Source organism: Geotrypetes seraphini, chromosome 16 (assembly GCF_902459505.1).
Source record: "Geotrypetes seraphini chromosome 16, aGeoSer1.1, whole genome shotgun sequence".
NCBI classification, from domain to species: domain Eukaryota; kingdom Metazoa; phylum Chordata; class Amphibia; order Gymnophiona; family Dermophiidae; genus Geotrypetes; species Geotrypetes seraphini.
Window position 1 is genome coordinate 45,425,004 of NC_047099.1, and position 24,161 is coordinate 45,449,164.

At 43.9% G+C, this 24,161-nt stretch overlaps 1 protein-coding gene and 1 long non-coding RNA gene across 2 annotated transcripts in view; one reads left to right on the plus strand and one right to left on the minus strand.

The window, feature by feature from the left end:
* The window catches only part of C3 (complement C3), a 135,095-nt gene that overhangs the window by 22,532 nt on the left and 88,402 nt on the right, over nt 1–24,161 (minus strand). Inside the window, exons 31-37 of the mRNA XM_033923996.1 lie at nt 18,277–18,336; nt 17,422–17,512; nt 9,037–9,088; nt 4,601–4,688; nt 4,156–4,230; nt 3,940–4,045; nt 506–595 (exon numbers count right to left, since the gene is read on the minus strand). Coding sequence (XP_033779887.1) covers nt 506–595; nt 3,940–4,045; nt 4,156–4,230; nt 4,601–4,688; nt 9,037–9,088; nt 17,422–17,512; nt 18,277–18,336 — 562 coding nt within the window. The remainder of the gene's footprint in view (nt 1–505; nt 596–3,939; nt 4,046–4,155; nt 4,231–4,600; nt 4,689–9,036; nt 9,089–17,421; nt 17,513–18,276; nt 18,337–24,161) is intronic.
* On the plus strand, nt 18,345–20,495 carry LOC117350072. The gene is made up of 2 exons (XR_004537232.1): nt 18,345–20,044; nt 20,212–20,495. It is a non-coding gene; the product is annotated as an uncharacterized LOC117350072 (long non-coding RNA).

The following is a 24,161-nucleotide window of genomic DNA, read 5'->3' on the forward strand; positions in this document are numbered from 1 at the left end:
TGAAGTCGCCCCTCTCCCGCCCTAGCCCTCCGATTCTCTGGTGTTTCAAGCTCCCCACAGCGTACCTTTTGGAGAGCCGATCTTTGAGGCAGCAAGCAGTATGACTGATACACACTGCTTGCTCCAACCCCACAGTCTTCCTTCTGCGCAACTTCCTGTTACGTCAAAAGGAAGGCTGTGGGGCCAGCATTCGTCACACTGCTCGCTGCTAGTGAAGGTCGGCTCTCAAAACGTTTTCCGCAAGAGAGATTTGGGGAGTTTGTAGCTGGTTTAACTTAGGGATCTTCACCAGCTGCATCGTATGTGTGCTGCCACTGGGCGGGCCCAGGCCAACATGTCGCTATGCCACTGGGTCACACATGGGGTAGACATCCACTACAGCATGATATGGGAGGGACTATTCCTAATTGCAGGTTACTTAAATACAAATGAAAGGGAATCAAAGGGACATTTAAATGCTGAAGGAGACAGATGAGGAGAGGAATAAACATCTTTAATACTGTACCTTCGGCACATCGGCATACGTCACCCTGGCAGATTTTACTTAGCAGTCCACTTTCTTTAGATGGATGGTAAAACTTTGTACAACTGTTTTCTGTGCAAAGAAACAGTAGAAAGGTAAATTTAATTCAAGCTAAAGCCCTCAAAAGGCTCTTGTTTTTTTCCAATTCCAGTTATTTTATCTTCTTACCTACCCCTCCCCCCACCTTATTTAATGTGAGTTTCATTCAGACTCCCTCTGGAGGAGGTGTGAAGGAAAAACACTTAATTATGGGAGTAAGTTTTAAAACTTTCCTGAGGCCTGTCAGCGGAAAGAGTCTAACTTTGAAAATTGACATGCCGCTGGAATGTGTCAGGCGGAAAGTTCACATCAAAAATCCTAGACGAGGACTTCAAAATGAAATCCCGTGCGTTTTCTTCTGATTGAGGCTCTTCCCCACTTGCGATTTTACTCTTTTGTGGTAAGGGAGAAATGTACCCACAGTTATTTTTATCCATGGAGGACATAACTGACATCCAAAAGTCGACCTGGTAACTCACTTAGAAGATTTTTTTTGATAACTTAAAGGGAATTTTGGCTTTACAACAAGGAAATATTAAAAATTTTAAGAAAATATGGGATCCATTGACTAATTATTCTAGAGATCAGATATCTTAACACATTGATAATAGTAATATAGGGTTAGGGTGGGAAATATAGATATTAATATGAAAAAAAAATGGAAAAACAATTAATAGGGGAAAGGAATGAATATTTATGATATGAATTTGTACATACATATATATTTTATTATACATTTTATAATATGTGATTCATGTATTGAAAGAATGAAAATTCTATAAATAAAAAGTTAAAAAAAAAAGAAAAGCCAGTCAGTATACAAATGTTAATTTACCCAGGTAAAAAAAACAACAAAAAACAGGCCAGAAACTGCCTGGACTAATCTAACTAAAAGCCCATGCATGTTTAACTACATTAGAAGGAGGAAGGACTCCCAGAGGCCTGCTTTTGCCCAAATACCCATATACTGGATAACTGCATGTTTAAATCTACCTGCATTAGGGTTAGGGTACACATGACAGGTCTTAAAGTCAGATCTAGTTCATGTATTTCTTTTATGCTAGGCAAAAGTCCACAGGCAGTGTCATTCAACTAAGAATACCCCCCCCCCCCCCCCAAGCCAACCTCACGGGACACAATGATGCATCCATTAAACCTGCTTAAAAATATATCAAAGACCATTTTCAAAGGAGATTTAGTCAGCAAAGGCAGTGGTTCTTAACCCTGTCCTAGAGGGCCCCCAGCCAGTTGGGTTTTCAGGATACCCTTAATGAATATGCAGAAGAGAGATTTGAATATAATGGAGGAGACAGGCATGCAAATATGTCTCATGCATATTCATTAGGGAAATCCTAAAAACCTGTCTGGCTGCGGTTCCCCCAGGACAGGGTTGAGATGACCTACAAATGTGAAAGTGGCCCCTTACTAACTGGCTAAATACAGCCCCCATTGGGTTTCTAACCCAGCTGTTTTGTAAGTAGGGAATCCTGGCGACATGTTTGTATTGGGGAAGTACAGCTGCAACACATGGTTTCTCCCCATCAAACCAGCCAGAGGAGTTGCTTGTTTATTGAGAGCTTCTATACCGCTACGAGTCAATTCAGAGCGGTCTACAGGAGCCTCTGCAAAGGTGCTACACTACATGAGAAAATAGGATGCTAGGAATTATTTAAAAAAGGGATGGTTAACAAGACTAAGAATGTCATAATGCCCCTGTATCGCTCCACGGTGCGACCTCATCTGGAGTATTGCGTTCAATTCTGGTCTCGTTATCTCAAGAAAGATATAGTGGCGTTAGAAAAAGTTCAAAGAAGAACGACCAAGATGGCAAAGGGGATGGAACTCCTCTCATTTGAGGAAAGACTAAAAAGGTTAGGGCTCTTCAGCTTGGAAAAAGAAACGGCTGAGAGGAGATATAATTGAAGTCTACAAAATCCTGAGTGGAGTAGAATAGGTACAAGTGGATCGATTTTTCACTCCGTCAAAAATTACAAAGGCTAGAGGACATTCGATGAAGCTATAGGGAAATACTTTTAAAACCAATAGGAAGAAATATTTTTTCACTTAGAGAATAGTTAAGCTCTGGAACATATTGACAGAGGTTGTGGTAAGAGTGGATAGCATAGCTGGTTTTAAGAAAGGTTTGGACAAGTTCCTGGAGGAAAAGTCCATAGTCTGTTATTGAGAAAGACACGGGGGAAGCCACTGCTTGGCCTGGATCGGTAGCATGGAATATTGCTACTCCTTGGGTTTTGGCCAGGTACTAGGGACCTGGATTGGCCACTGTGAGAACGGGCTACTGGGCTTGATGGACCACTGGTCTGACCCAGTAAGGCTATTCTTATGAGCGTCTGTAAAGTTGTTACCATAAGGAGTTACAAAGAGCTTTTGTGAGGTGTTACAATACAGAGTTATTAATACTGGCAAGATTATGCCATAATCAATCATCCTACTTACGTTACTGGCACATAAGAACATTAGAATTGTTGCTGCTGGGCTGACCAGTGGTCCATTGTGCCCAGCAGTCTGCTCCCGTGGCGGCCCTTAGGTCAAAGACCAGTGCCCTGAGTCTAGCCTTATCTGCGTACGTTCTGGTTCAGCAGGAACTTGTCTAACTTAGTCTTGAATCCCTGGAGGGTGTTTTCCCCTATGACAGACTCCGGAAGAGCGTTCCAGTTTTCTACCACTCTCTTCCTTAAGTTTGTACGGAATCTATCCCCTTTTAACTTTAGAGAGTGACCTCTCGTTCTCTCTATGCACACGTTTATACCAAATCAACCGTCCTACTAGGTTTACTATTCCAGCTAAATTTACACACTTCCTAAGGAGGTTGGCCATTTCAACTAAATGTAAATCTATTTGCACGCATCCATGAAAGTTCTAGTTTCCTCTCTGTCAACTTCATAATTTCAGGGGAAGTAGTTTGAGAAAAGGACAGTCTTTATCCCTTTCTTGAATTTTCCGGTGTCCTTTTCTAGCTTTAATTCCTCTGGTAGAGCATTCCACTTGCCGCTAGGTATTGCAGTTCCAAGAGGTGAACAGTTTTGTGCGTCAGCAACAGGATTTAGAATTTCACCCTGCTCTCAATCGGAAGCCAGTGTAACTCTTTAGGTCGTGGGGTGGCACTCATCTGTCTCGATTTAACTAGTAGAAACCTAGCTGTAGCGTTTTGTACTGCTTGGATCTGTCTAATCATATATTTTGGTAAACCCAGGAGGGCTGCATTGCAGTAGTCAAAGATTGCAAATACCAGGGATATTACTACCCATGGACATCACCTTATCTTATTACCAAGTGGCTTAGTGGAATTTGGTTCTCATCAGTTAAGATCAGTTGAAGTCTCTTTCAGGAGTGAATGAAAATCTATTTTCTGTTACCTAAACGATAATATTCATAGACCTTGACAGCTGCTGGCTGAATCAGACCAACTTCAAAGAACTGATGGGCTCTAAACTTCAGACACTCTTCCTCGGTGTGAGACACCTGCAAAAAAAAACCAAAATACAAAAAAAACAGGGGTCCAAAAGATGAAAAAAGAGGAGAGGATGAGGTCCCAACTCTTTATCAATGCACAAAATATAAAGAGAATGCACCTTGTCCAAGTAGATGATGACGTTGTCTTTGTTGGTTTCAGATTTGGAAATGTATTTGTCCACTCCATTGGTCAGCTGCATACACAAGAAGGATCGTTAGTCCCCTGTCACTAGTCTCTTGCAAACAAATCAATGCAATGTTCAGCTGTAGCTGTGACTACATGAAAACGCACCTCTCGGTCCCCTCAAGACCTACTTGACGAAGAGTCCCTTTTTGGCCAAAGTAACACAGTGTTTTTGGCCTCTGTTTTTGGTTACTTTTACTGTGCAGGGCTAGACTGTCACCCCCACCTCACCCAGGTCATCCCATAACAGTTCATTCAGGCCCCTCTTACCCTCCATTGCATGCTGAGAATTGTAGTTGTAATTTCCATAAGAAAAGCAGAAACCACATGACCCAGCATGCAGAACAAAAACCTTGATGAAATAGTTAATACCACTTTACCCTGTCAAGATCCTCTTGGTCTGCTTGGAAACCGGTCATCATGGAAATATCCAGGATTGTCATAGTGGAGTCGACCTCCCCAAGAAACCTAGACAAGGAGGAGCAGAAAAAATCTCACCCATCAGATGCAGAGAGTAAACAGTCTTATATCAAATACATATTAACAAAATAAGCAGACCGTTGTGGGGCATCCAGTCTACCCAGTAAGGTGGCCTCAGTTTATCTTATTCTCTGTGACTGATTGGCATTGTACCTGCCACGGGAATAAACAACCACACAGAAAAAACAAAAGTGGACTTCCAAAACGCATGCATGCAACGTCATTGTGTCACATGCTTGGAAGCCGTCCAGATGCGGCCCGGACTTTGAGAAGGAGAAGAGATGAGTGTCCTCTCTTTTTCTTGAAGAAATCTGGGAACCCTACCCATGATGTCAGCTGTTTTGAGTTGACAGGCATTAATGCATACTGGGACAGACCAAAGGTCCATCAAGCCCAATGTCTAATGGTTAGTGTTTTGGGCTGAGGAACTGGGTTCAGTTTCCACTGCAGCTCCTTGTGAACCTGGGCAAATCACTTAACCCTCCATAGAAAGTTCCTGCATATAATATAAAACTCAGTGGCTCTCGGTCTCTGCCTGCCGGTGGGAGCGCATGGAGCCCATCCGTGCCGGTCCAGAGGGACTAAAGGGAAGTCAATTAGCAGGTAAGATCTAATATCCCTTCCCCGCCCACCTCTCGCTATCAGGTATCGTAGCACCTCTCTGCTATTTTAGAACATAAGCTGTATTTCTGGTTTGATTTGCGGGATAGAAAACCCTAATAAACTTGAGAGGAGGCTGGCAATTCAGCAGAGCGTGTATCATGCTTTGACAGAACCCTCCATTGGAACCAGTGCATTCATTACAATAAACTGGCTTGTTATTTTTCATCTAGTGTTTATTTAGCTTTTAGACGACGCCTGAAAACTTACCTGTTCAATAAATTTACTGTCCATGCTCTGTCATGAATTTGAAATTGCATTATTATTGTATATCTTGGGTACGTCCAGGTTTTTTTTTTTTAATTGTAAGCTGCGCAGAACTTTATAAAAACTACTTTGATTGTACTCACAGAAAGGCAGTTTATCAAATCCATGACCCTTTACCCTCTTTCCACAGTGACCAGTCTAGGTCTTAGGTATATTGATTCTCTCCCTCTTGCCCACTGTATATATTCTATTTCTTTTTAAATTTCAGCACAGGTGGGGTGTTTTTTTTTCCAATTCACTTTATCCTTTGGCCCATCTGTTTGTGGGTTGTTGTATTTTCTGTGGCGGGAGGAGAGGGGAGGGGGGGATAAATTATCTCCCAGAGGAGGTGGTGGAGACGGAAACTGTGGGACAGAGTTGTGGGATCTTTTAAAGAGAGAGGAAGAGATAATGGTTACTGCAGATGGGCAGACTGAATGGAACAGTTGGCCTTTATCTGCCATCATGTTTCTATGATGAAGTTAAGAGGTGATAGGCTCAGGAGTATATACTTTCTTACAGAAAGGGTGGTAGATGCGTGGAACAGTCTCCCGGAAGAGATGGTGGAGACAGAGACTGTGTCTGAATTCAAGAAAGCCTGGGATAGGCATGTGGGATCTCTTACAGAGAGGAAGAGATAATGGTTACTGCAGATGGGCAGACTGAATGGGCCATTTGCCATCATGTTTTTATAACCATAAAGCTCTATGACCTCACAATGCAGGTGTAAAGAGCCTTAGCCTATAGGAAGAGGAGAAGCAAATGTTAAGAGCCTTAGCCAGTAGGGAGAGGAGGAGATAGTGGATGCTCTGGATGGGCCATTTAGCCTTTATCTGCCATCATGTTTCTAGAACCATAAAGCTCTATGACCTCACAATGCAGGTGTAAAGAGCCTTAGCCTATAGGAAGAGGAGAAGCAAATGTTAAGAGCCTTAGCCAATAGGAAGAGGAGGAGATAGTGGGTGCTCTGGATGGGCCATTTAGCCTTTATCTGCCATCATGTTTCTAGAACCATAAAGCTCTATGACCTCACAATGCAGGTGTAAAGAGCCTTAGCCTATAGGAAGAGGAAAAGCAAATGTTAAGAGCCTTAGCCAGTAGGGAGAGGAGGAGATAGTGGGTGCTCTGGATGGGCCATTTGGCCTTTATCTGCCATCATGTATCTATAACTATAAAGCTCTATGACCTCACAATGCAGGTGTAAAGAGCCTTAGCCTATAGGAAGAGGAGAAGCAAATGTTAAGAGCCTTAGCCAGTAGGGAGAGGAGGAGATAGTGGATGCTCTGGATGGGCCATTTAGCCTTTATCTGCCATCATGTTTCTAGAACCATAAAGCTCTATGACCTCACAATGCAGGTGTAAAGAGCCTTAGCCTATAGGAAGAGGAGAAGCAAATGTTAAGAGCCTTAGCCAATAGGAAGAGGAGGAGATAGTGGGTGCTCTGGATGGGCCATTTAGCCTTTATCTGCCATCATGTTTCTAGAACCATAAAGCTCTATGACCTCACAATGCAGGTGTAAAGAGCCTTAGCCTATAGGAAGAGGAGAAGCAAATGTTAAGAGCCTTAGCCAGTAGGGAGAGGAGGAGATAGTGGGTGCTCTGGATGGGCCATTTGGCCTTTATCTGCCATCATGTATCTATAACTATAAAGCTCTATGACCTCACAATGCAGGTGTAAAGAGCCTTAGCCTATAGGAAGAGGAGAAGCAAATGTTAAGAGCCTTAGCCAGTAGGGAGAGGAGGAGATAGTGGATGCTCTGGATGGGCCATTTAGCCTTTATCTGCCATCATGTTTCTAGAACCATAAAGCTCTATGACCTCACAATGCAGGTGTAAAGAGCCTTAGCCTATAGGAAGAGGAGAAGCAAATGTTAAGAGCCTTAGCCAGTAGGGAGAGGAGGAGATAGTGGATGCTCTGGATGGGCCATTTAGCCTTTATCTGCCATCATGTTTCTAGAACCATAAAGCTCTATGACCTCACAATGCAGGTGTAAAGAGCCTTAGCCTATAGGAAGAGGAGAAGCAAATGTTAAGAGCCTTAGCCAATAGGAAGAGGAGGAGATAGTGGGTGCTCTGGATGGGCCATTTAGCCTTTATCTGCCATCATGTTTCTAGAACCATAAAGCTCTATGACCTCACAATGCAGGTGTAAAGAGCCTTAGCCTATAGGAAGAGGAGAAGCAAATGTTAAGAGCCTTAGCCAGTAGGGAGAGGAGGAGATAGTGGGTGCTCTGGATGGGCCATTTGGCCTTTATCTGCCATCATGTATCTATAACTATAAAGCTCTATGACCTCACAATGCAGGTGTAAAGAGCCTTAGCCTATAGGAAGAGGAGAAGCAAATGTTAAGAGCCTTAGCCAATAGGAAGAGGAGGAGATAGTGGGTGCTCTGGATGGGCCATTTAGCCTTTATCTGCCATCATGTTTCTAGAACCATAAAGCTCTATGACCTCACAATGCAGGTGTAAAGAGCCTTAGCCTATAGGAAGAGGAGAAGCAAATGTTAAGAGCCTTAGCCAGTAGGGAGAGGAGGAGATAGTGGGTGCTCTGGATGGGCCATTTGGCCTTTTTCTGCCATCATGTATCTATAACTATAAAGCTCTATGACCTCACAATGCAGGTGTAAAGAGCCTTAGCCTATAGGAAGAGGAGAAGCAAATGTTAAGAGCCTTAGCCAGTAGGGAGAGGAGGAGATAGTGGATGCTGTGGATGGGCCATTTGGCCTTTATCTGCCATCATGTATCTATAACTATAAAGCTCTATGACCTCACAATGCAGGTGTAAAGAGCCTTAGCCTATAGGAAGAGGAGAAGCAAATGTTAAGAGCCTTAGCCAATAGGGAGAGGAGATGCAAATGTTAAGAGCCTTAGCCAATAGGGAGAGGAGGAGATAGTGGATGCTGCAGATGGACCTTTGGCCTTTATTTGCCATCATGTTTCTAGAACCATAAAGCTCTATGACCTCACAATGCAGGTGTAAAGAGCCTTAGCCTATAGGAAGAGGAGATGCAAATGTTAAGAGCCTTAGCCAATAGGAAGATGAGGAGATAGTGGGTGCTCTAGATGGGCCATTTGGCCTTTATCTGCCATCATGTTTCTCTATTTCCTTTAAATTGCAGCAAATTCCTATTTGAGTTCCTCTTTCACAGCAGAGCTGGAGACCATAGGGTGAGCTCTAACCCTCTAGATGGTCTCCCTTAGAACTAGGGCACCACAGTTATTGCACTGAATGACACTCATGATAGCTAGAAGGCCTGGACTAAGATACTGAATGTCAGGCAGCAGGATTACTCGAGTGTCACTCATTTGCTAGTTAAACATCTCTATCTTATCTCTCCTTTCCCGCCTTTCCTCCAAAGTATATATATTGAGATATTTAAGTCTGTCCCCATACGCCTTATAACAAGGGAGGCAGAAGTGAGCAAACTCACCTTGTGCAGATCTCCAGGAAGACTGAATGTAGTTTTCCTTCTGCCTTTTTATCTACAACAAAGTGAAAAAGGACACAGGAATATTTCATACCAAACAAGAAGACACATAGATGTTCTTCTTTCTTATAATGAAATGCAAAGGCATGAGAATCAATCTTTAGCAGGGAATCAAAATGCACAAACATGATCCATCTCCAGGAGAAGCACCTAATCCTACAAAGAACATAAGAGTTGCCATACTGAGACAGACCGAAGGTTCATCGAGCCCAGGTCCCAAGTACCAGGCAGAAGCCCAAAGAGTAGCAACATTCCAGAGCTGTGATTGTGATGTCATAATGCCTCATTCCACCAATGCCTAAGAGCCAACCTCATCAGTGATGTCACAATGGCTTGACAGGCCTACACTAGAGTTGCGCGGGGACAGAAATCCCACCGGTCCCCGCCCAAATCCCCTCCGTCCTTACCCGTCCCCGCGAGAAATCCCCTCCGTCCCCACCTGTCCCCACCAGGAATCCCTCCGTCCCCACCCGTCCCCGCGAGGAATCCCCTCCGTCCCCGCCCATCCCCTTGAGGAATCCTCTCCGTCCCCACCTGTCCTTATAAACTTCAGAAATAGTTATTTCATTTAATTATGCTACTGGATTAAAGACTCTGGTAGAGACCCATTTACAAATAAGCAAAGACACTTTATTAATTTGGAAATATTAATTGGGAAGAATACATACTTTGTAAATGGGTTTCTACCAGAGCCTCTAATGTAAATATAAAATATAAATACTCAGCTGATGAGAACCCCCAAGCTGTCAGCTGAGGACTTCCTTTGCAGTTGGCCGGGGGTCCCTTTTGCCAAGCTTGGCAGGCAGCAGTAGCGTCCTTGAGTCACAGATGCTGGCACCTCAGTGGCTCATGGATGCTGCCAGCAACTGCTGTGCTTGGTGGAGGGGAGTTCTAGCCATCTCTAGAGGAGGTCCTCTGCTGGCGGTGCTTGGGGATCCCCACCAGCCACAGCAAGGGCCAGCAAGTACTTCAACACTGTAGAAATGCATTTCCTTTTCTTTTGAACACAATACAAAGACATCTGCTGTATACATTTCCCAAAGCAAACATATTTTAGTCAATAAATTCCATTTTTTACCTTTGTTGGCTGGAGACTAATTTTTCCATAAAGTTGGTCCCAGTTTCTTTTTTCCGCTTTCCCATCTTCTGTAAATGCTTCTGTTGCTGTCCATTGGTTCCTCCTACCATGGCCCAGCATTTATCCCTTTCTCATCTTTCGACCCTGCCCACCAGCCCCATGCCCAACATTTCTCCTTTTATAACCCCTCTCCAGCACCATGCCACATCTCTCCCTCCATTCCCTTCACCACTATGTCCAACATTCCTCCCTCTTGCATCCATTTCAATCTGTCCCACTGTTCCCTTTCCACCACAATATTTCTCCCTCTCATCTTTCTCTTCCCTCTCATCTGTACCTCACTCCCTCCCTATGACCAAAAATTTTCCTTTCTTCCATTCCCCGTGTACACAACCATATCTTTCCCTCCCTTCCTTTCTCCTAAGTTCATGCCTTCTGTGTCCAAAAACACATTCCCTCCCCCACCTCAGCATCTCTTTCCCTCCCTTCCTCCATCCTCTCTCCCAAGCTCATGCCTTGTTTCAAAAACACACTCCCTCTCCCTTTTTGTGTCCTGCGTTTGCCTCCTACGTTTGACCCCCTTCTGTCCTGTGTTTGCCTCCCACGTTCGTGTCCAACCCTCATCTTCCAGTAAATTTCCTTTCAGCAACTTTCTCTGAGAAGTAGCTCGAGCCGCGAGGCTCGTCTTCTATTTCCTACCTGCCCTGATGTCTTCTATTTCCTGCAATTTTGGGGGTGCCCTGCAGCAGTCTGCTGCCCCTGCACCCAGAGGTTGTGGGATGGAATCCCAGGGCTGCTCCTTGTGACCCCGGGCAAATCATTTAATCCTCCATTCCCCAGCTACAAAGTAAGGATCTCTTTGAGTGTGGTTGTGGAAGTATGAAAAGGCGGTATACAAATCCCCATCCCTTTTTCATATGTACCAAGACAGCCGGAAATGTGTGACTACAGCAGAGTGAAAGGTGGCCAGATCTTCTCCTTCCTTATAACATATATTTATTAATTTGTGAGTGAAACTATGTCCCTATTTCCAAACTGTTCATATGGAGCAGCTCTGGCCAGTGTGACATAACACCACCAGAGGGCTCCCAAGAGCTCATTAAGAAAGTGTTCTGAACAAGTTACAGGTTAAAATCCTGCTTATGACGTACAGAAAGCTTCAAGTATGCTCCTTAATTGTTTTATGCATAGCACTGCTTCATTCTCCTTAAGAAATTGGGTTTTTAGGATAACCAAAACCTCTTGTGATTCATCGCCAACATACCACTCTTCCAAAAACTCATGGAAGGCCTTATTAACCATGACCTCATGAACTATCTAGAAAAGTTCAACATTCTTCACGATTCCCAATCCACAGCATAGAAACGGTCTTAGCTGCTCTAACCAATTACCTCCTCCACCTGTTCTCATTGGGCAAAAGCGCCCTAGTACTCCAATTCGACCTAAGCAGCGCTTTCGATCTGGTCGACCATGATATCATGCTCTGCTGCCTTGACTCCATTGGCATTACCGGCCAAGTACTAAACTGGTTCTCAAGCTTCCTAACTAACCATACTTACCAGGTCCACAGCAATGGAACCTTCTCCCATCATTGGCGTAATTCCTGCGGAGTCCCACAAGGCTCCCCCCTATCCCCCTCCCTTTTCAACATTTACTTGGCCCCTCTGGCACGGACACTAGCCGACTTAAACCTTCAATCATTCATATACGCTGATGACATCACCATTATCATCCCCCTAACTTCATTCACTCAACAGACGGAACAACTCACCTCTTCTATCCTCACCAAATTAGAACTATGGACCTCACAATTAAAATTAAAATTGAACACCGAAAAAACCAAAATCTTCCTGGCAAGCCCTACCCATAAACTAACAAACACTTCCCTGAAACTACCCTATCAACCCCACCATAAAAATACTTGGAGTCATCCTAGATAGATGCTTGACCTTCGAAGATCATACCAGTGCCCAGGTCAAAAAATGCTTCTGCTCCCTCTGGAAACTTTGCACCATCAAACGCCACTTCGACCACCTCTCCTTCCGTCTACTGGTCTTAAGCATACTGGACTATTGTAATATCATATACCTGGGAGCCTATAAAAACACCATCAAACGTTTAAGAATAGTTCAAAATGCTGCTGTCCGCCTCATCTTCGGCCTCAAAAAATATGACCACGTTAGCCCCTATTACACTAAACTCCACTGGCTGCCGGTGGAGGCAAGAATCATCTTTAAATTCGCTTGTCTCTGTTTCAAAACCTTAGCAGGCTCTTCACCAATTTACCTATCTGAGCACCTTGAAATTGCAGGCCCCTCTCGTACTCGAAACACCTACCACCTGTTTTCCTTTCCCTCCCTGAAGGGTTGCCTCTACAAGAAATTCCTCGATAGATCCCTAGCATTCCAAGCGGGCAAATGGAACAAAAGCCTCTCAACTCTCATCTCCAATTCCCCCCCCACCAAACATTCAGGAAGTTAATCAAAACCTACCATTTTGACAAATTCCTCTGATTTATCCACCCTCTTCCTTGCCTCCTCCTCTGACCTCGACTCACCCCCAGACTCATCAACGCCGTATGTAACACTGCTATTTGTAACACCGCTGTACGTAACTTACAGCAAATGTAACTACTCTGTATATGTAACCTAACTGCAAAAATAACTTCAATTTATCGTCTAAAATGTAACATTACTGAAAATGTAACTTCGCTGTAAATGTACAGTCTCTTCATCTGTTAACCGCATAGAACTTCCATGGTAATGCGGTATACAAGAATAAAGTTATTATTATTATGTACTTTTGCAAAGACAAACCTAAAAATGGAAGCTGCAGAAATAGATCTGGGACCCACGGGTGATCTGCAGAGCGACTGGCAGTGTGTATGTGTGTGTGGGGGGTCATGTGTCTCTGCAGAGCTGGAGAGTGACTGGCAGTGTGTGTGTGTGTGGGGGGGGTCATGTGTCTCTGCAGAGCTGGAGAGTGACTGGCAGTGTGTGTGTGTGTGGGGGGGGTCATGTGTCTCTGCAGAGCTGGAGAGTGACTGGCAGTGTGTGTGTGTGTGTGGGGGGGGGGTCATGTGTCTCTGAAGAGCTGGAGAGCGACTGGCAGTGTGTGTGTGTGTGTGTGGGGGGGGTCATGTGTCTCTGCAGAGCTGGAGAGTGACTGGCAGTGTGTGTGTGTGGGGGGGGTCATGTGTCTCTGCAGAGCTGGAGAGTGACTGGCAGTGTGTGTGTGTGGGGGGGGTCATGTGTCTCTGCAGAGCTGGAGAGTGACTGGCAATGTGTGTGTGTGTGGGGGGGGTCATGTGTCTCTGCAGAGCTGGAGAGTGACTGGCAGTGTGTGTGTGTGTGGGGGGGTCATGTGTCTCTGCAGAGCTGGAGAGCGACTGGCAGTGTGTGTGTGTGTGGGGGGGGTCATGTGTCTCTGCAGAGCTGGAGAGTGACTGGCAGTGTGTGTGTGGGGGGGGGGTCATGTGTCTCTGCAGAGCTGGAGAGTGACTGGCAGTGTGTGTGTGTGTGGGGGGGGGTCATGTGTCTCTGCAGAGCTGGAGAGTGACTGGCAGTGTGTGTGTGGGGGGGGGGGGGTCATGTGTCTCTGCAGAGCTGGAGAGTGACTGGCAGTGTGTGTGTGTGGGGGGGGGTCATGTGCCTCTGCAGAGCTGGAGAGTGACTGGCAGTGTGTGTGTGTGTGGGGGGGGTCATGTGTCTCTGCAGAGCTGGAGAGTGACTGGCAGTGTGTGTGTGGGGGGGGGGGTCATGTGTCTCTGCAGAGCTGGAGAGTGACTGGCAGTGTGTGTGTGTGTGTGGGGGGGGTCATGTGTCTCTGCAGAGCTGGAGAGTGACTGGCAGTGTGTGTGTGTGGGGGGGGTCATGTGTCTCTGCAGAGCTGGAGAGTGACTGGCAGTGTGTGTGTGTGTGTGGGGGGGTCATGTGTCTCTGCAGAGCTGGAGAGTGACTGGCAGTGTGTGTGTGTGGGGGGGGTCATGTGTCTCTGCAGAGCTGGAGAGTGACTGGCAATGTGTGTGTGTGTGGGGGGGTCATGTGTCTCTGCAGAGCTGGAGAGTGACTGGCAGTGTGTGTGTGTGTGTGTGGGGGGGGTCATGTGTCTCTGAAGAGCTGGAGAGCGACTGGCAGTGTGTGTGTGTGTGGGGGGGTCATGTGTCTCTGCAGAGCTGGAGAGCGACTGGCAGTGTGTGTGTGTGTGGGGGGGGGTCATGTGTCTCTGCAGAGCTGGAGAGTGACTGGCAGAGTGTGTGTGTGTGGGGGGGTCATGTGTCTCTGCAGAGCTGGAGAGTGACTGGCAGTGTGTGTGTGTGTGGGGGGGTCATGTGTCTCTGCAGAGCTGGAGAGTGACTGGCAGTGTGTGTGTGTGGGGGGGGGTCATGTGTCTCTGCAGAGCTGGAGAGTGACTGGCAGTGTGTGTGTGTGGGGGGGGGTCATGTGTCTCTGCAGAGCTGGAGAGTGACTGGCAGTGTGTGTTTGGGGGGGGGAGTTCATGTGTCTCTGCAGAGCTGGAGAGTGACTGGCAGTGTGTGTGTGTGGGGGGGGTCATGTGTCTCTGCAGAGCTGGAGAGTGACTGGCAGTGTGTGTGTGGGGGGGGTCATGTGTCTCTGCAGAGCTGGAGAGTGACTGGCAGAGTGTGTGTGTGTGGGGGGGTCATGTGTCTCTGCAGAGCTGGAGAGTGACTGGCAGTGTGTGTGTGTGGGGGGGGGGTCATGTGTCTCTGCAGAGCTGGAGAGTGACTGGCAGTGTGTGTGTGTGGGGGGGGGTCATGTGTCTCTGCAGAGCTGGAGAGTGACTGGCAGTGTGTGTTTGGGGGGGGGAGTTCATGTGTCTCTGCAGAGCTGGAGAGTGACTGGCAGTGTGTGTGTGTGGGGGGGGTCATGTGTCTCTGCAGAGCTGGAGAGTGACTGGCAGTGTGTGTGTGGGGGGGGTCATGTGTCTCTGCAGAGCTGGAGAGTGACTGGCAATGTGTGTGTGTGTGGGGGGGGTCATGTGTCTCTGCAGAGCTGGAGAGCGACTGGCAGTGTGTGTGTGTGTGGGGGGGGTCATGTGTCTCTGCAGAGCTGGAGAGTGACTGGCAGTGTGTGTGTGGGGGGGGTCATGTGTCTCTGCAGAGCTGGAGAGTGACTGGCAGTGTGTGTGTGTGGGGGGGGGTTCATGTGTTTCTGCAGAGCTGGAGAGTGACTGGCAGTGTGTGTGTGTGTGAGGGGGGGGGTCATGTGTCTCTGCAGAGCTGGAGAGTGACTGGCAGTGTGTGTGTGTGTGAGGGGGGGGGTCATGTGTCTCTGCAGAGCTGGAGAGTGACTGGCAGTGTGTGTGTGGGGGGGGGGGTCATGTGTCTCTGCAGAGCTGGAGAGTGACTGGCAGTGTGTGTTTGGGGGGGGGGAGTTCATGTGTCTCTGCAGAGCTGGAGAGTGACTGGCAGTGTGTGTGTGTGGGGGGGTCATGGGTCTCTGCAGAGCTGGAGAGTGACTGGCAGTGTGTGTGTGTGGGGGGGGTCATGTGTCTCTGCAGAGCTGGAGAGTGACTGGCAATGTGTGTGTGTGTGGGGGGGGTCATGTGTCTCTGCAGAGCTGGAGAGTGACTGGCAGTGTGTGTGTGTGTGGGGGGGGTCATGTGTCTCTGCAGAGCTGGAGAGCGACTGGCAGTGTGTGTGTGTGTGGGGGGGGTCATGTGTCTCTGCAGAGCTGGAGAGTGACTGGCAGTGTGTGTGTGGGGGGGGGTCATGTGTCTCTGCAGAGCTGGAGAGTGACTGGCAGTGTGTGTGTGTGTGGGGGGGGGTCATGTGTCTCTGCAGAGCTGGAGAGTGACTGGCAGTGTGTGTGTGTGGGGGGGGGGGGTTCATGTGTTTCTGCAGAGCTGGAGAGTGACTGGCAGTGTGTGTGTGTGTGAGGGGGGGGGTCATGTGTCTCTGCAGAGCTGGAGAGTGACTGGCAGTGTGTGTGTGTGTGAGGGGGGGGGGTCATGTGTCTCTGCAGAGCTGGAGAGTGACTGGCAGTGTGTGTGTGTGGGGGGGGTCATGTGTCTCTGCAGAGCTGGAGAGTGACTGGCAGTGTGTGTTTGGGGGGGGAGTTCATGTGTCTCTGCAGAGCTGGAGAGTGACTGGCAGTGTGTGTGTGTGTGGGGGGTCATGTGTCTCTGCAGAGCTGGAGAGTGACTGGCAGTGTGTGTGTGTGGGGGGGGTCATGTGTCTCTGCAGAGCTGGAGAGTGACTGGCAATGTGTGTGTGTGTGGGGGGGGTCATGTGTCTCTGCAGAGCTGGAGAGTGACTGGCAGTGTGTGTGTGTGTGGGGGGGTCATGTGTCTCTGCAGAGCTGGAGAGCGACTGGCAGTGTGTGTGTGTGTGTGGGGGGGGTCATGTGTCTCTGCAGAGCTGGAGAGTGACTGGCAGTGTGTGTGTGTGGGGGGGTCATGTGTCTCTGCAGAGCTGGAGAGTGACTGGCAGTGTGTGTGTGTGTGTGGGGGGGGTTCATGTGTTTCTGCAGAGCTGGAGAGTGACTGGCAGTGTGTGTGTGTGTGTGGGGGGGTCATGTGTCTCTGCAGAGCTGGAGAGTGACTGGCAGTGTGTGTGTGTGGGGGGGGTCATGTGTCTCTGCAGAGCTGGAGAGTGACTGGCAATGTGTGTGTGTGTGGGGGGGGTCATGTGTCTCTGCAGAGCTGGAGAGTGACTGGCAGTGTGTGTGTGTGTGGGGGGGTCATGTGTCTCTGCAGAGCTGGAGAGCGACTGGCAGTGTGTGTGTGTGTGGGGGGGGGGGTTCATGTGTTTCTGCAGAGCTGGAGAGTGACTGGCAGTGTGTGTGTGTGGGGGGGTCATGTGTCTCTGCAGAGCTGGAGAGTGACTGGCAGTGTGTGTGTGTGTGGGGGGGGGTTCATGTGTTTCTGCAGAGCTGGAGAGTGACTGGCAGTGTGTGTGTGTGTGTGGGGGGTCATGTGTCTCTGCAGAGCTGGAGAGTGACTGGCAGTGTGTGTGTGTGTGTGGGGGGGTTCATGTGTTTCTGCAGAGTTGGAGAGTGACTGGCAGTGTGTGTGTGTGTGTGAGGGGGGGGTCATGTGTCTCTGCAGAGCTGGAGAGTGACTGGCAGTGTGTGTGTGTGTGAGGGGGGGGGTCATGTGTCTCTGCAGAGCTGGAGAGCGACTGGCAGTGTGGAAGTCGTGGATCTGCAAAGGTGGATGAATGACTTTCTGGAAATCTTTTAACAGACAGTTTTAATACAAAGCAAGTGAAGAAGAGCTGATCATCTTACATTTGGGGTCTTTTATTTCCGTTACAGACACGCTCAGATCGAAGTTCTTACAGGCCTTGTCAGCCAGTAAAGCATTATAAATCGTCACAACCTTTACAGAAAAAACAAACAAAAAAAGAAGTTAGTTAAAATCCGCCAGGTAGATTTATCTGAATGTGGGTCGTGAGTTGCTCAGGTTCACTGCCTGAGGGGGAGGGGAGGGGGGGGTCTTCCCACTGCCTTGATCTCATCATCTTCTCTAACTGCTCCTTCACTAATTTCTCCAGGGCTGTCCTTCCCCTCTCTGACCATCATCTGATAACCTTCACAACCCATCATCCTCCCCGGCCGATCTCCTCCTGTGCATTTGGAAATCTTCAGCCCATCAACCCCAGCATTCTCTCCACCCCTCTTTTGCCCTCTGTAAAAGGAGGCTGTTTCCTCCTATAACACCATCCTCTCCCCTGTTCTAAATATCCTCACTCCCCCTATCCCACGCTCAGGAAGGCGCCCCAAACCCTGTGCCATTAAAAAAAAAGGAAAAGAAATAAGCCCAGAGGATCAGGAGGCTGCTTTGGGGCTTCCCCAAACCAGCTCTGCACGTTTGTCAAAATCACTCTCAGAGCGACTAGTCCGACAGGATTAGGGCAAACCTCCGTGCAAATCATTTGTATGGAAACTTGTTGGAACATAAATTTTTGTTCCAGAGTCGCTCAAAATAAATCGGCCAACAGCGACTCATGCAGTCTTAACAACCGTGTTTGGTTCATCTAGTCCTCAGCCTCCTGATCTCTTCCAGGGGAGCACATGGGGTAGGAAAACCTGCTTCTAGGAAGGCAGGAAACTTCCCTCCTTCAGAGAGAAATTTTCACTTACTGTCAGCGTTCCTTCTCCAATGCCACTGGCCTTCACGATGAAATCTTGGTTCAGTTTAGTCTGTAAAGAGAGAGAGGAGGTTAGACCTGCAGTGGAGAAACAGCTTAACGGTTAATGCCGTGACCTGGGAAACTGGGTTGGATTCCTACTACAGCAACTTTTGAATCTGGGGGGGCGTGGCTTAACGCGAACACGAATGGAAGTGTGATCGCTAAGCTCCTCTATATCTAGGCAACTGAAGAAAAAATATTATTCCCTTCTTGAAGATTTCAAAAAAAAAAATAATTATTAATAATGATGGTGTTACCCTCTAAAGCCTGAAGTTGAAGATTGAAAGAATAACAGCTGAAAAGTTAGAGTGCCGACAACAAATCGCCGACATCAAAAAAAAGCTGAGGGGAAGGTAATTTTACCGGCATTTATCTTTACTGAAACGGCAAAGCAGAGAGTGAAGATAGATAAAAACTTAAAATGGCCAACGTATATAAAATTTATGGGCACTGAGAGAGAGAGTCTTGCAGCGAGAGAAATTTAAAAGATATAGCTGTGACGGTTTGAAACAAACTTCTCTTGCCCGCGCTGAACAGAGACTCTGAGGGCAAAAATCGGCAAATTTTCTCCTCACTGAAATATTAGGAGACTGAAGAGGAGGTTTGCTGGAGCGATTAAAACTGACAAAAAGTTAAAAAGAAAAGAACTGATCTAATTGTGAGGCTGCTGTCAGTTGATCTGTGTGGTGATTTGATTTCTCCTGCCGGCGCTGACTCAGAGCCCTACGGGTGATGAATGAGAGAGATCAGTATTGTCCTTTTTGCTGGACAGATCATTGAATAAAGAAAATTGGATCGGCACGGGATAGAGAAGGGATATTAGAAATTTAAACTGACCAAAAAGAGAAGGAAAGTAAGAGAAAGACTGATTCTAGTGTGAAGCCTGCTGTTGATTGAATTCCTGAGCTGTGACAGTTTGAAATTGCCCTTTACAGCCAGTTGAAGCCCTGAGAGATCAATTAATAAATTGAAGTATTGAAAAAAAAAAAAAAGATTGATAAAAAGTATACTGCCTGATAATCAAACAATAGTCTGAAGGAGGAAAGTAAAGAAAGAGGGTTTGTTTCTCTTTATGCTGAGTTCTTTCATGACAGGAAGTTGATAGCCAGAGCAACGGGGCATATTTGAAGTAAACTCGGCGTAGGGAACATCAGCCTGATATTATAAACTGCCAAGCCAGGGTAAGATATTGAAAGAGAAGCTTGAAATATAAAAAGTGTTGTTATTTCTCTGTGCGCTAAATAACTGTTGAAAAGGAAGCCGATTTTGATGTGAGGCTGCTGACGGTTGATTGTGGAACTGTGACAGTTTGATACAGCCTTCTCCTGCCAGCGCTGAAAAAGGCTGATAAAAAATTTTTTCCCTCCGTGCTAAAACGAATAGATATTGGGAGAGAGTAAAGCTGAACGGAGCTAGAGGGAAAAAGAGCTGACAATATATGTGAAAGCCCTTCGGTGACGACGCTGAAAGGGGGGATTGATTGAAAAAAACTGAGTGAAAGGAATACCGGCGTTTTCTCTCAGTGATTGAACACTGAAACGCTGAAGACAGAGAAAGAATATAAACTTACTAAATAAACAAAAAACTGAATTGAAATTGCTTTTCTCTTACAAAGCTGCGATTGGGCTTGTATGAGAGGAGACAGAGGAAGGGGTTAACGGAACTTTTGGAAAAAAGCTGAAGCGGCAAGACATCGAGGCAGTTGAGAGACGCCAGAGGTAATGAATTAAATCTGTAGAAGAACCCGACAAGTCTGCGAAAAATTTAAGGAAGGAAATGCTGTTGGATTGAATATCCCCCTCTTTCATTGAAACAGTGAAGGGGCTTAAAGGAAAAGAACCATAAAAAAGGATTACTAGTTTTTTTTTTTTTCTCACATCTATAGAACTGGAAACAAATAACTGACACTTACTTCAAAGAACCTTTTTACCAATATTAAAGAGATAAAGACACTAAAAAAGGAGTATATAAGATTGAGACAGATAACTGAGAAAGAGAAAAGGAAAAGGAAAAAAAGCAAAAAAGGAAAAGAAAATTTCTACTTTAAAAGATAAAACTAAATTTTGGAAGAAAAGGGATTAAAAACAACAATATGGCAAGCACTAGACAAAACAAAAATGAGGCTGGTACATCTGCAAAAAGACAAAAACAAGATCAAATAACACCAAGCAAGATACCACTTCCTATTGATGAACCAGACATATTAAGCAAAGCTGAAGTCATGGAAGAATTAAAACAAATCAAACAAATGCTTAAAGAAACTATAACTAATATGTCTGAAATGAAAGAAGAAATTTTAAATATACATAGACAAATGGAAGTTAACAACAAAAGAACAACTGAACTAGAATCAAAAATGGAAAATATAGAATGTGAATCAAAAAGATGTAAAAACGACAGCCTGGAATTAAATAAATTAAAAGATCAACTGGAGGATTACGAGAATAGAGGAAGAAGAAAGAACATCAAACTCTTTGGAATACAAGAAAATTTAGAGGGAAAAAATACTATCCTTTTCCTTGAAAATTTAATTCCAAAAATTCTACAATTAGACTTGAAACAACCAATTGAAATTGAAAGGGCGCATAGAATCCCAATTAAAAATTTAGAAAATAAAAACAGACCAAGACCAATCATTTTCAAAATGTTGAGATACCAACAAGCAATAGAGATACTAAATGCTGCAAAAAAAGATAAAAACTTAAATTATAAAGGATCAAGATTATGGTTTTTACCAGACTTCGCCAAAAACACAGCAACTAAAAGAAAAAGACTACTAGACATGAGACCTCTACTCAAAGAAAAAGGATTTAAATATGGTCTATACTACCCGGCGAAAATGAGAGTGTCATCTGGAGACAAGTCCTTATATTTTGAGGATCCCGAAAAACTAAAAGATTTTCTCTCTAAACCAGAACCTATGATATATTAACATAATATATTAAGATGGTTTTGAAGACTCTATGAAAAATTAGAAAATATAACATATCGAAATATTTGAAGAAATGGAGGAAAACAATACAAAGAAAAGACAATAATAATTATATGAAAGAAAGAACAGAATATAGGAAAATTATTAAATAATACACTGCATATATGTTTAAAATAATTATATGTTGAAATCATAATACTAAGGAAATACAAATTAACATATTGTTAAATGGAAAATGATACATTAATAAAATGTTATGGAAAATGATTAAATAAATATAAAAGATCAATATAGATAGATAGAAGGGAAATTTGTTTAAACAATTGAATATTGATTGCCTGGAATGGGGAGAATGTTAGGATTACAGTTCCAATGTGTATCCTTAAGCAGCCAATGTATTGGGTGGGAAAGGGAGGGATAAGGAGAATATTTATTAGAATAATTAAGGGAGATACATTAGGGTTAAATATGTGTGTCATGAAGAAAATTTTTTGGATATTAAATATGAAAGAAGAGAGGAAGAATAAGATAATGAAAAGTATTAAAATATATAATGTCTTTTAAAATATATTCTATTAATGTCAATGGCCTGAATCACGTAATTAAAAGGAAAAAAATATTAACATTTTTAAAAAAACAAAATGCAGATATTTACTGTCTGCAAGAGACCCATCTTAATATGAAGGAATCACAGAAATTATCAGGTGGATGGATAAAAGAATGTTTTTTTGCTCCAGCAGTGGGTAAAAAAGCAGGGGTTGCAATCCTTATAAATAAAAAATGTATGGCCAATATAAAGGTAAAAAATTCAGATCCACATGGAAGATGGATACATATCGATATAGGTATGGGAAATGATACCCTGACGTTATTTAATATATATGCCCCTAATTCGAATCAATCAGAATTTTTCAAAAAGCTACAAAATATGTTATTACCACTGGCTGCCTCTAATTTAGTGGTGGCTGGAGATTTTAATGCTGTAATGGATCCATTATTGGATAAAAAACCAGGTAAAAATATTAAATCTTTAGGTCTAGATAATTTAGTTCGATCATGTGATTTGAAAGATATATGGCGTATTCTTCATTTTGGTGATCAGGAGTATTCATTTTGTTCACAGGTTCATAAATCATTTTCAAGAATAGATTATATTTTTGTTTCAACAAATAAAGTGCAACAAGTGATTAAAGCCTCCATTGATCCTATTATCATTTCGGATCATGCGGGAATATGGATAGAATTACAATTAGATCAATTAGAAAATAATAGACCTCTTTGGAGATTTGATAATGCATTGCTTGTGGATGACAAATTTTTGGAAAATTTTAAAACACAAATTAATGAATTTTTTCAAATAAATTTAGTGGAAGATACATCTATAGAGAATGTATGGGATGCATTTAAAGCAACTATGAGGGGTAATATCATATCATATTCAGCTTTTATTAGGAAACAAATTAAAAAACAATATATGGAATTAGAAAAAGAAATAAAAATATTAGAAGCTAAATTGATAAGTAAATGGGAATATGAAGTTTTGCAAGCTCTTTTGAAAGTAAAAGGTAAATATAATGAATTAACTTCAAAAATGATAAGAAAAGATTTGTTTTCCAAACAAACGGTGTATTATGGAAATTCTAATAAGGCGGGAAAATTATTAGCAAATTATCTTAAGGCAAAAAAAAGGAGAACTAATATTAATGGAATAAAAGATGATAATGGTATAATAACAAATCAAACAAATATAATATTAAAACAATTTTTAAATTTTTATAAGGATCTATATTCTTCCGAACCTTATTTGGAGAAACAAAAAGATGGAAAAAAATTTTTAGATTTAATAAATGGACCTAAGATTCCTGATCATATAAAACGAAGTTTAGAAGAACCTATATCATTAAAAGAATTAGAAACAGCATTGAGATCTCTTAGAGTTGGATCCGCTCCAGGTGGTGATGGTTACACAGTAGAATTTTATAAAACATTTCAAAATATCCTCTCCCCACATTTATTAAAATTATATCAGACACAACTTATAAAAGGTAATATAAAAGGTACTATGGCTGAATCAATAATAATTGTTTTGCCTAAGCCAAATAAAGATCCTACTTTGGTTTCAAACTACAGGCCTATATCTTTGATAAACGTTGATAATAAACTTTTGGCGAAAATTTTGGCTTTGAGATTAGCCAAAGCTCTCCCACATATTATAGATATGCATCAAACGGGTTTCGTTGCTAAAAGACATTCCTCCAATAACTCTAGACTATTATTTCACATGCTAAACTTGTCAAAAAAAATGGATGAACCGGCTTTTACAGTTTCATTAGATGCTGAGAAAGCATTTGATAGGGTAGAATGGAATTTTATGTATCAGGCTTTAGAATGGTTTGGTATAGGTTCTGGATTTATACAAATGGTAAAAACATTGTATAGCTTCCCGATTGCAAGATTAAATATTAATAATAAGATATCTGATGGTTTTCAATTGCAGAGGGGAGTTAGACAAGGTTGTCCTTTATCTCCTTTGTTATTTGATGTTGTATTAGAACCCTTATTGTTAGCAATACAGCAAACGAGGGAGATACAAGGAATTCCATATTCAGATATGGAATATAAAATTTCGGCTTATGCTGATGATATTTTGCTTTATTTGAGAAATCCAGAGTCTACCTTATCTTCTTTATTGGAATTAATTGATAAGTTTGGCAAATTTTCAGGTTATAAAATTAATTGGAATAAATCTGAAATTATACCCTTGAATGTTTACTGTGTAAAAGGATTATTTGATATTTTTCCATTCATATGGAAAGAAGAAGGATTTAAATATCTAGGCATTCAAGTTAAAAAAACAATTGAAGATACTGTAAAAGAAAATGAAAAATATGTATTAAAAAAAG